Source organism: Anolis sagrei, chromosome 2 (genome assembly GCF_037176765.1).
Source record: "Anolis sagrei isolate rAnoSag1 chromosome 2, rAnoSag1.mat, whole genome shotgun sequence".
Classification (NCBI taxonomy): Eukaryota; Metazoa; Chordata; class Lepidosauria; order Squamata; family Dactyloidae; genus Anolis; species Anolis sagrei.
Window position 1 is genome coordinate 63,923,109 of NC_090022.1, and position 12,096 is coordinate 63,935,204.

Below are 12,096 nucleotides of genomic sequence, written 5' to 3' on the forward strand. Positions count from 1 at the left end.
CAACTCATGATAAGCCTTTTTTGATTTACACCGAAGTCAACCATCTGTCAACATACACTAAAATTATTATATAACTACTGGTGTTTTGCAATGCAAAATAGACTAGGAGCTATGACATTATCTTTCATTTGGAATTCTATTTCTGGCAGTCTGGTCCAGGGATGTGTGCCAGCAATGGTGAGGATAACATCATGATTTATGCTTGTGCCCTGATAAAGACATAATTTTATTTTGTTGCAAATCTCATGAGTTCACTATAAGATTGTGGGAAATGCCAAGCCCACTCCACCCAAATTATTAGCCAATAAAATATGTGAAGTCTGTTTTCCCATTACCAATCAAATGTTACATAATATACATCATAAAACATAAGTAGGAGTCAAGGCTTTCCTTCCAAGTTTATGATAAGTTGTTTTTCCTATTGATGGGGAAACCATTAAATTAACAAGGACTTCAAATAAGAGGAAACAATTAAATTAACAAGGACTTTAAACACATAATCAAGAAATCTGTGTTTTGTCCATAAAAGTAGAACTAAGAATTGTTAAAAAAAAAGAAGCAAAAAAAAAAACCTTAAAATAGGAAAACCAGAAGAATAAACAAACTATATTCACCAATAATCAAAAAGGGTTTTGTACTACCCAAAAAAACATTAACTAAATCCAGCACTTCAATGTAAGTTGATCCATCAATACCACTCTCCTACATATTATTAAACTATTTCCCAGAAACAGATTCTATGTTTTGGTGGAAAGCTGCAATGCAAGCACCTTTACAGAAACCTGAGCTTTGTCGTGCCTTTCTGAAAAAGTGTGGGTGATTGAGAAGTTCCCAGAAGACTTCAAGGACACCATTATCATCATTATTTTCAAAAAAAGGGGAGGGAGAACAGACTGTAGAAACTATCGAGGTATTTCCTTTTGAACCTACGTCGGAAAAAGCCTCCCAATAATCCTTGCAAACCATCTTCTACCTATTTCCGAAGACATCCTCCCTGAACCCCAGAATGGCTTCCACCCCTCCAGTGGAAGAGGAGATATGATCTTCACTGTACAAGAGTTCCAAGAAAAATGCAGGGAACAAAGTCAACTTCTGTACATGGCATTCATTGACCTTGCAAAAGCTTTCAACATAGTGAATTGTAATGCTCTTTGGACCATCTTCCTGAAAATCGGATGCTCCGATATATTTGTGAACATCCTGAGGCTTCTACGTTATGACTTTGATGGCAACAGTCTTAGCTACAGCTCCCAAAATGACCTAATTAAGGTGGGATCAGGTGTCAAACAGGATTGGTCAAACATTGCAATTACAGACATAAAAATATACAAGTAATAATTATAAACAAATACATAATACTATAAAACAGACTATAAAACTTCTTATCAACTGGGTGACCAAAATATGGAAAAGGAACTTGTGTTCAAAAATGTACATAAAATGTACAATCTTTCAAAGCCTTCAATTTTTATAGTTTATTGAACAGATTAAAGGCCACTTAGAAACTGTATGTAATTATCTTCAAAGGAAGAAAGTTAACAATTGCTCAAAGGGCTCTAGTAGAAGATACAATAATTAAAAAAGTAACCACATTGAATTTTGGCTGAACTTCGAGCTGTTTCTGCTAGTCAGATTTGGGGGGAGGGGGGCAGTTCTGTTTTCACGCACCTCCCAAAAATGGGCTGGTGCCTGAATGGGCATTTTTTATCCACAGCTGGAAAATCCAGATATATCCGGGCCATTGGCGGCAATGGGGCGGAGGGGCTTCACGGGCTCCCCTTCCTGTAATTTTCAGGGCTATTGGGATGAAAATGGCCTCAATTGGAGGACACATCTACCACTGGGTCATCCCTTGATTTTTAGGATTTTTTTTCTTTCTAGAAATAAAATCTGCTTTAAAAAAAATCCCAAAAAGTTATGCCCCGATGGCCCCACCCTGTAACTTCTCCAGGAGCAGCAGCAGGGCACCATTCTCCCTGCCAAATGTGAAAAATGCACTTCCACATCACACTGCCCACCCAATATTACACTTTCTTTACTAATAAAAAAACAGCAACTTCTTCCAAAGCTTTTGCAGTTTGCATCTCTTGTTCCCACAACATACTGGAAGAGGCCACCAGCCCACCGTCCACAAGCAAGCAGCATGTCCCCTTATTAGAAAAACATTTCTGTATGATCTAGAAATTACTATGTATTGGTGGTAAGTTTAGGTTAGTAGGTAGGTAGGCAGGTAGTGTTTAATGAAGCCTTGCTTTTTGCTGGAATTCCTATAATTATTAATGACAAAAATCTTTTAAAAGTACTACTTTGATGAAAGAGAGGAGGGAGGAGAGATAAGAGAATAAGGCTTTAGTAGAGGCTAAAGGGTGACACAAAGCTCAGAGCCACCCTAAAAGAAAAGCACACCCACCTACAAGTCCCCAAACACCGTGCAACCACCCACCAATACTTTTCAACTTCCTGTCCCACTAAATAAAGAATTAAGAAAATAAAGAAAAAGTAAATAGATACATTGCTAGAGGGAAGCCAAGCCAAGCTAAAGATGAGTGTGAACTGCGAGGCAATCAGTCTGAAGCACCTCTCTCTTGAGCCACGACGCAACTGAGAAATGCAGGCACTCACCCCATTAAATAGACACAGCTTGCGTAGATGTGTCATGGCTTTCTTCTATTCTGATTAGTCCAAAAGGCAAGGCTTATAGGGAAACCCCGTGCAAGCATGCGGCAGCCTCTCCATGTGCTGCGTGCTCCCGAATAGAGCAGAAAGAGCCATGAACGGGAGCCACGTGGTTCGGCTCTATTGAAAAATCCATAGAGTCAGAGCCCTTGCCGTTACAGGCGTCTGAAGAAGCCCATCTAGTAAATGAATCCCAAGAAAGGACGCAAAGACAGAGTTGGGGAGATTGGAATGAGGAGAACAGTAGAATATGAGGCAGGATCAATGACTCAGAAGTTGTTTTAAAAGTGCTAGACCTTCCTACTGCTAATGTATGCCTCACTCACATCACAAATGTGTCTCTAGAACAAGCACTGGCAGTCGGCTACAACCCATTTGTAGGTGTTTTGTCCCCTTTTGTCATTTTATACAGCTAACATTAGACACATACATCTATACATACATGGACACATAATGAAAGATGGTTAAATATTGCACATTATGCTTAAAAGATTAAAATCCTTTCCTTTCTCCTCGTGCATAAACCAAACACCTATATTTTACAAACTATTTCAATGTGGCTTATTCTTCATGCTCAATAGATTCCACAAACTAATATAAAAGAAATTGGTTAATTCACAATCTTTTTTCCTTGCATTTTCAAGGCAGCTGAGCTTATGTTTGTCTAATAGACTGACTAATACTATGGGACAAGAATTTCAAACTAACCCAGTAAACAGGAACATACACCCTTGGAAGAGAACATATCATTGTATGTATTTATAGAACTGGGACAAATTTGTTCAAAATAATAGAAAGGAATTGTCAAGATCTGTCTGTCACAGGGGGAAAAAGTGTCACCATTACATGATAGCTGGAAGATAAGAATGATTTCAGTTTCATTTTGAAGATATAAGTGCGGTATAGTGCAGATCATAGAACTATAGAATTGGAAGAAACCATAAGGACCATCCAGTCCAATCCACTGCCATGAAGGAATATACAATCAAAGCACTTCCACCACATTGCCATGTAGCCTCTGTTTAAAAGTCTCCAGAGAAAGAGACTCTACCATATTTCATTGATGGAAATTATTCTAACAGTCATGTAAACTGGAATACTTTACCTCACTGATCGGTTATCTTCTTCAGATTTCGTGGTACTGTGGGCAGTACTCCCTCTAGGGAAGGATTTACGTTCAGCAGTGTAAGACCCACTCTCTAGACGCTTGACTTTACCTGAAGGAAGACGAGCTGAAATAAATATAACATTAATTAGCATTGTACTTTTGATTAACAGAAGCTGATTAGAACCATACCTAAAACACAATCTGAACTATCGATATTCCCACATTGCAAAATAAAAAAAGAAGTACAGCAACAAATATTCCTGCTTCCTAATAGATGTCTGTATCTGGATCTACCCCAAGTTTCCTGCAATTATAATATTACTACAACTAAACTAGATTTTTTAAACCAAATTGCAGGTTATCACTGTACTAAGTACAGCAGTAGTTTAGTAGTATCAAATGTTAATTTATGAGACTGTCCGGCAGGCTTGGCTTAAAGGATTGCTTTTAACAGGATGAAATAGCTATCACAATGAAGACTGAAATAAGGAAAAGAAAGACTTAATCAAGATGAAGGAAAATAATGTACAGCTTGTATAAATGCAGGATATTTGGCAAATGGTAGCAGCCCCCTGTGCCCATATTATCATACCTGCTGAAGTGCTGCCTGCTGGTTTCTCCCGCTCAATGTGTCCTTCTGTTTTGATTATTGTGCGACTGGGTTTGGGCCGGTGGCGCTCTACATATTCTCTCTGGTATAAAACAGTTCGCTTTACAGCAACTTGAGGAAGCAACCAGAAAATGATGTTCAAAACCCTACACCATCTCTTGGAAATGTATATCCTCATTATTTTTTGAGGACTGGGAGCTCAATTAAACAAGTCTTATAATCATTGTGCACTGGATCCTGGTTGTCTTTACAATATTACGGAACTTCTAGTGGGTATTGTGGAGCAAACTGGGTTAATATAATTAAAATCCACATCCACAAAAATCAGTGGATGTTCCAGTGCTTGCCTAAAACTCCCAAGCAAATGCTATGGGTTGAACATAGTGTGGCATGGGCGCCCTGCAATGGCCAGGAGCTCACACAGGTCTCTGCAGCCACAATAGCAATGCAGTAACAGTCTAACAGGGCCGGTGCAGTCTCAGTCTGGATGGATCAGATGAACTCTGACCCACTGCCACTAGAGATTTGGGACAAGGTGTGTGGCCACCTCTGGAGTGGCTCCGAATTAATCTGCCAGTGCAGATAAAGTCTTAAAGAGGTAACTTTGTCACCACAGTCCAGCCATCTTACAAATGCTGAAAAAGAGCAGGACAGCAGATACTTAAAAATAGCTAATAAGACATAGGAGGAAAGTGTCAGAGTATCCATGACTAACAACTGTATAAATGGTTAAGTGTCCTGAGAATTCTTGAAAATGACAATTTCAAATAGGGAGATGCAATCTTTAGGTATTACACTACTTACTAAGTTAGAGAGCACATTATAAATTCAATACTTCAAAAAGGAAAATTCTGAAGAACAGAAATACCAAGTGTGAAGTAAGTATAATAATAAGTATGATTGAGAACCGAGAGAATTGCTGTTGCACCTCACACCAGGAAACACCTCTGTACTTAACCACCTCACGGTAGTCCAGGTTAAATCAGCAAAACAGTTTACTGAAGATTATATTAAAAGCAAACAGCAAAAATTGTAAAAAATTCAAAACTCAAGTGTATCAATAATCCATAAGGTTCCAGATGCAAGAATAATCAAGAGTCCCAAGGCAGCAAGGAACCCAAAACAGGAATATAAGAAACCCCAAAAACATAGAATCCAATACAGAAATACAGGAACAATCCCTGGTACTTGAAAACAAGAACATGAACAAAGACATGAAACTAGAAGTCTATAAGCAGGCATGGCTTGCCAAGAGCTGTAGTCTCCATCATCGACATTGACCAGACTGCTGGGCAAAACTCCCGGCCTCCCTAATATACCCAAAAAATCATGTCTTTTCATAATAAGCTCTGTGACATCCATATTCTTTGATCAGCCCAAAGTCTACTAAAACTAGATCTCCTATCAATGAACTCATTATATTATCTTGAAGTTCATTATTCTCAGCACCTTGAGTTTCAGCCTCTGAACTCCTTTCCCTAGAGATCGGCTCCACTGCATCCTCTGGAATGTGGCCTTGACTAGTTGGAAACATAGACTGCTCAGTTTCAGGACTTAAAATCTCAGGTCCAGAATCCCCATTAACAGTAATATCAGACTCCACTATGGGCTGAACTACAACAATAGCATTAAATGTTATTCATTGTTTTATTTTATAATTTTAATTCAACTTCATTACTTCCATGTTTAGCATAGTTTAGAAGTTTTGAAAGTTACTTGTTTCATCAAAAGATTGAAGAGGACAATTTCCTCTTTAGGAATATTTGAAAAACACTGGGACAAAACCTGATGGAAATGATTTAGCTCCAATTAATTAACTCAGGGTGCATCCCCAAAACCCACTGGATAACTTAGATATGTACAGCTTTAACAATGTAACAATACCCTGGGTCCTATATATTTTTAGTTTCCCCAAAGTCACAAACAAAACTTTGGTAAAACTGTGATTTTAGCAACATAATGAGTTAATCACTAAAGCCCTGCATTTAATGTTTTGAAATTGCATTAACTCTTTAATCTGAGAAGAGTTTTTATAGATTCTTGATACTTCCGGGCTTAGGACTCAACTCACCTTCAAAATCTGGATCCGAATGCGGCACAGTAGGCTTCTGTTTACCAAATCTAGCTTTTGAGCACACCTTTTCCTTGAGATCCCATACTCTCAATTCTATGTTGTGGTCCCTTAGCTTCATTAGGAAGTCATTGGTGACATTAATTTCAACACTATGGTTCCATGAAACCCAGATCTGGTCATTCTCAAGCCATGGTTTCACAGCCTGTTTTAAAAAACTAGAGTTACTAAAACTGTGCATTCTGAAAGCAATGACTGCAATTGTTATTGATTTCCTTTTAAAAGAAACCAAGATGTACAAGCCGGTCATTATATATATATATATATATATATATATATATATATATACACACACACACACACACACACACACACACACACTGGTTTGATGTTAGAACATTAAACAGTCCTGGAGGAAAAGAATAAACTGTAGATCTATTGTGGAGAAATTGATATCGGTTTAACTTGGAACACTGATTAAGAGTTTCAGCAATGAAACTGAGTCCCAGAATTGAGTTGCCACAGGAGAGAAGGCTCTGAGATGTTCACTTCTGAAGAAGTGAACATCTCAGAGCCTTCTCTCCTGTGGCAACTCAATTCTGGACTGCCCTCCCATTGCAGGTCCAATCCACGCTGACACCGACTCCTCCTCAGTGCCAAATTAAAATACAGCTAAAGCCTTTAGTGTCTAATGGTTTATTTACAAAGTTTAAACTATTTCAAACTTTTTAAAAAGTTGCTAAGATATTTTAATATGTTTTAGACTGTTAATAATAATAATAATAATAATCTTTATTTATAACCCGCCACCATCTCCCCAAAGGGGACTCGGGGCAGCTAACATGAGGCCAAGACCAAAAATAATGCAGCATAGTTCGACACAAAACAAAGCAGGAGAAATACATCATAACATAAAATATATAAAATAACAAAAAAGAACCATTACAAAATAGCATAGTAAAATCAAACACAAAGGACGGGCCAAATGTATGAGATAAAATGTTCAAAGGCAAAACCCTGGGTGATATAGAAATAAAAAGTGTATTTGTGAAGGAGGAGTCCAAGAAGGAGAAGCAGTGGGATTTGGCCTTTATAAAGGACAGGGGAAGGTGCAACATGAGAGGGCAGCTGTGGGTATCTAACTTTCCATTGGTTTAACTTCAAAATAGGAGCTCCCGGTGGCGCAGTGGGTTAAATCCTTGTGCCGGCAGGACTGAAGACCGACAGGTCAGAGGTTCGAATCTGGGGAGAGCACAGATGAGTTCCCTCTGTCAGCTCCAGCTCCCCATGCAGGGACATGAGAGAAGCCTCCCACAAGGATGGTAAAACATCAAAACATCCGGGCATCCTCTGGGTAATGTCCTTGCAGATGACGAATTCTCTCACACCAGAAGCAACTAGTTTCAAAACTTTGAAACTAGATATAGGCTAGATTATGAACATGTTAACTAATTAAAATGAAGTAATGGCTTTGAGTGGCAACAGCAGTAACAGTAAGTTCACTGGGAGCTGGGATCTATTCATTATGTTTACACGTGAAGAATTCATACCTCGGATCCCCTCGGGGAGAAAGGGCAGGTTACAAATAAAGTGTTGTTATTGTTACCTTATTCTCCCCTTAATAAACTTTAAAAAAAAACCCAATATGTTCGCAAACCACCATGCTTTAAAAAAATAAGCCATCACTATCCAGTTATTCCTTTGTTGCCGTTGCCAACTGTTGTCAAGTAGGCTTCAACTAATGGTGACCCTATAAACACGAGACCTCTGACTCACCCTACCACCAAAAAATCCTGGTCCACTCCTGCAGATTCAGGGAGTAGCTTTCTTGACTGAGTCTGTCCATCTGTATTGAAGTCTTCCTCTTTTACAACTTTTTAGGATTTTTATATCATTTCCCCTATGTTTTAATCAGTTAGCTGTGATATCCTGTTAACTATTATGTTCATTATACAGCTTTCAAAAGTAATTTTTAATTTTTCTTTGAACTGTGTAAGAAAATAGCTGTTACTGCAGTTGCCACTCAAACCTGTTATTTTATATTAATTAATTAATCTATTTATAATTCACTCTACAATGAAAAGAAAAAACTACTTTAAATTAGTGAAATGTGAGAAGTTCACTAACCTCTACACAGCAACTTAAAGAATACCATTATTCCAAAGCTACCATTATTCCATAGTAGTAGTAGTAGTAGTAGTAGTAGTATGGTTGTTTTATTAGTATTCCACTACCATCTGGCTGGTGCTTTTGCAATTACATAGTACAGTATTTCTCAACCTGGGGGTCAGGACCCTTGGAGGGGGGTCATGAGGGGGTGCCAGAGGGGTTGCCAAAGACCATCAGAATTTTTTCTGTTGATCATGAGGTTTCTGTGTGGGAAGTTTGGCCCAATTCTATCATTGTTGGGGTTCAGAATGTTCTTTGATTGTAGGTGAACTATATATCCCAGTAACTACAACTCCCAAATGTCATGGTCTATTTTCCCCAAACCCCACCAGTGTTCACATTTGGGCATATTGAGTAGCCGTGCCAAGTATGGTCCAGATTAGTCATTTAAGTTCACAGTGCTCTCTGGATGCAGGTGAACTACAACTCCAAAACTCAAGATCAACGTCCACCAAACCCTTCCAGTATTTTTTGTTGGTCATAGGAGTCCTGTGTGCCAAGTTTGGTTCGATTCTATTGTCGGTGGAGTTCAGAATGCTCTTTGATTGTAGGTGAACTATAAATCTCGGCAACTACAACTCTCAGCAACTACAAATAACAAAATCAAAAGCTCCACACCAGTATTCAAATTTGGGCATATTGGGTCTTCGTGCCAAATTTGGTCCAGTGAATGAAAATACGTCCTGTATATCAGATATTTGCATTATGATTCATAACAGAATCAAAATTAGTTATGAAGTACCAATGAAAATAATTTTATGGTTGGGGGTCACCACAACATGAGGAACTGTATTAAAGTTCGCAGCACTAGGAAGGTTGAGAAACACTGACATAGTGCCACCTTTAATGAGCTGTGTGAACTGTCATCAAAAAATGAATAAAATTATTAAGGAAGGAAAGGCTATTATGGTTTTCAGATTCCATGATGCTCTCTGGATTGCCCCCAAATGACCTAAATTCCAAGATGGAATGGTATCTAGTGCTCGCCTAGTACACTTCTGACTCAATCTCTGCAAACATGGATACATCAGAATTGATTGAAGGATGCTGCTCCTCTGGACTATGGTTTGTTATGAAGCTAGAAGCTTAATCTTTCTAATCCATGATCACAGGACAACAGAATAACAGGCTTCTGTAGCATTCGCTCCAAATTTAGAAGACACATAATACATTTCCAGCATTGTCTCACAACCTTATCTGCGCTCTCTCTCAATCATATCTGCACTCACTGAAGTATGCAGCGTGGGTGACCTTTTCGACCTGGGCCGCTCACTGTCTTTTGGAGTCACTGACTGATACCGAACAGAAGAAAAGGTGCAAAGGCAGAAGGAGGTGAGATTGACAGGGAAAAATGAAACAAGGTAAAACAGCATGTTTCAACTATATATTTCAATTAAGGTATTAAGCTTCAAGAATGATTCCCACTGATTCATGGCATATTAAATATTTAAAAATCAATATCGGGATACTTTTAAAAAAAATATGATAAGCAATATATAATACTTTGAAAGCATAAGACAACTCTCAAAAACAGTGACTATACAAAGAAAAGCCAAAGTGGTGAGAGCCACACACTAAATTTAATTCAATTAGTGTAAAAGTGAATAGCAAATAATACAAGCTTTGTGTGTATATTTGTTTTCCTTCAAGTCACCTGTTGACTTATGGCAACTCCATACATTTCATAGTGTTTTCTTAGGCAAGGAATACCAAGAGGTAGATTTGCAGTTACTTCTTCTGAAATCAATTTAACCAATACAACAGTCTCCCACCGAAATATTGACCCTCTTCGCTTTCAAAATTAGATGGGATCTGCTTTATACAATCATTGCTGCTAAATTATTAAACATAGCTGGGTGGAAAATGTCCATGTCTTAGTCATATAAATATTGGAGATACATTGAATTTGTCCCTTGTATATCATGAAATCTATATTCTACTTGGAGGCAGTCTGAGGGGGTCTATTGGAGGGACTCATCGTGCAACTCATTCCATTGGCTTAGCACAGTGGTTCCCAACCTGTGGTCCGTGGATCACCAGTGGTCCGTAAGAATGAAAATATGGTCCGCAGAGTCACAATTACTACACTGTTGTCTTGAAATCATGCAGCAACAAGAGCAGCTGGCCTCGTGAAACCCTCTTATAGTGCCAAGGCAATTGTGATGTTGGGAGGGGAGAGGCTGACTACCCATTAAATATTACTACTACCACGTCAGCTCTAGATTATTAAATATGATTTTCTGTGGGAGAGCAGATAGCAACTACTGGATGGCATATGTTCTGTATCAGAATCTAGAGTTGATGTGGTATATCCAATGCAATTTTCTGAATCAGCACTCCAAATTAGCAAACTGAACCTAAAGGTGACCAAAACTGATTAGTAACTGTTTTGGTAGTAACATCCCTAAGAGTGGTCCCTGATCAAAGTGGTCTCTGGTCAAGTGGTCCATAGTAAAAAAAAAAAGAAAAAAAAGTTGGGAACCACTGGCTTAGCAGGATGTACTTACTATTTGCCTTCTCGCTTCCCAGAACTTTCCCTCTAGGGTCAATCCTTGTTCATAATACCAAATTATTATTCTTCCACCATTGCTTTGTCTTTCAGTATCAAATCTATTATGTTAATTTTAACCAAAAAAAAGGGGGGGGTCTCCAGTGCCTTCTAGCATCAATGTAGCCAGGTGACCATCTTCCTTCCTCACCAAAAAAGACCAAGACCAAAAACAATTTATTATCTCCTTCTTTCAAAATAGTCTCTCCTCAGGGTCGAAAGCTACCCAAGGGCCACAAAAACACAGAGGAATTGCTCCTCGCAGCCCTCAGAGACTATGGTATCTTTTCCATTAAAAATAACGGTTACATTTTTTAAAAAGTGGGAGAAAATGGTAAAGATCTTCTAGGTCCAATTGAGGGGCTTGTGCAATCCCTGGACATTGAGCATTTGCCCTCCTCTACCTTTAATTATATAAGAAGGATTTGAAACAAGAATGCCTCTGTGCAGGCTGCTGCTGACCAGCTATGCCCTCCTCTAGGAAACTCCATTTCCTCTTTCATTCATTTTCCCACCATTGCTGAGCCACTAGATATTGCTCTCCATTTGCAGTTGGTATGCTTGCTTAGTTCTTCTTTGAATGATACTCCCACCTTGCTCTCATTTTCTTCCCTTGACAAACTGTGATTTCTAAAGTATGCTAATATTGCCTTCGTATTTGTTGTGGTGCCGTTCTGGCTAAACAAGTTGAGCCAGCAATAAAATTGTGTAGTAGATAATTTCCCCATTAAATATTTCCAGCCACTGTGTTCCATTCTCCCCTTGTTTACCCTAATTTTTGTTCTGCCTCTACATACAATAGATGCAGACAGTTTACAACAATACTTTAACACAAAAATACAATATACTTAAAAACAAAACACAATTATACAATATCATTAACTTAAAATGACCGGTGTCATAAATCGAACAAA

General features: G+C 38.5%; 1 protein-coding gene across 1 annotated transcript in view; it reads right to left on the minus strand.

Moving 5' to 3' along the window:
• CFAP92 (cilia and flagella associated protein 92 (putative)) overlaps positions 1-9,918 on the minus strand; it is a 47,276-nt gene extending 37,358 nt beyond the window's left edge. The window contains exons 1-4 of the mRNA XM_067464788.1: positions 9,864-9,918; positions 6,466-6,670; positions 4,377-4,505; positions 3,782-3,908 (exon numbers count right to left, since the gene is read on the minus strand). Coding sequence (XP_067320889.1) covers positions 3,782-3,908; positions 4,377-4,505; positions 6,466-6,586 — 377 coding nt within the window. The 5' untranslated portion in view covers positions 6,587-6,670; positions 9,864-9,918. The remainder of the gene's footprint in view (positions 1-3,781; positions 3,909-4,376; positions 4,506-6,465; positions 6,671-9,863) is intronic.
• Positions 9,919-12,096: the final 2,178 nt, after the last annotated feature.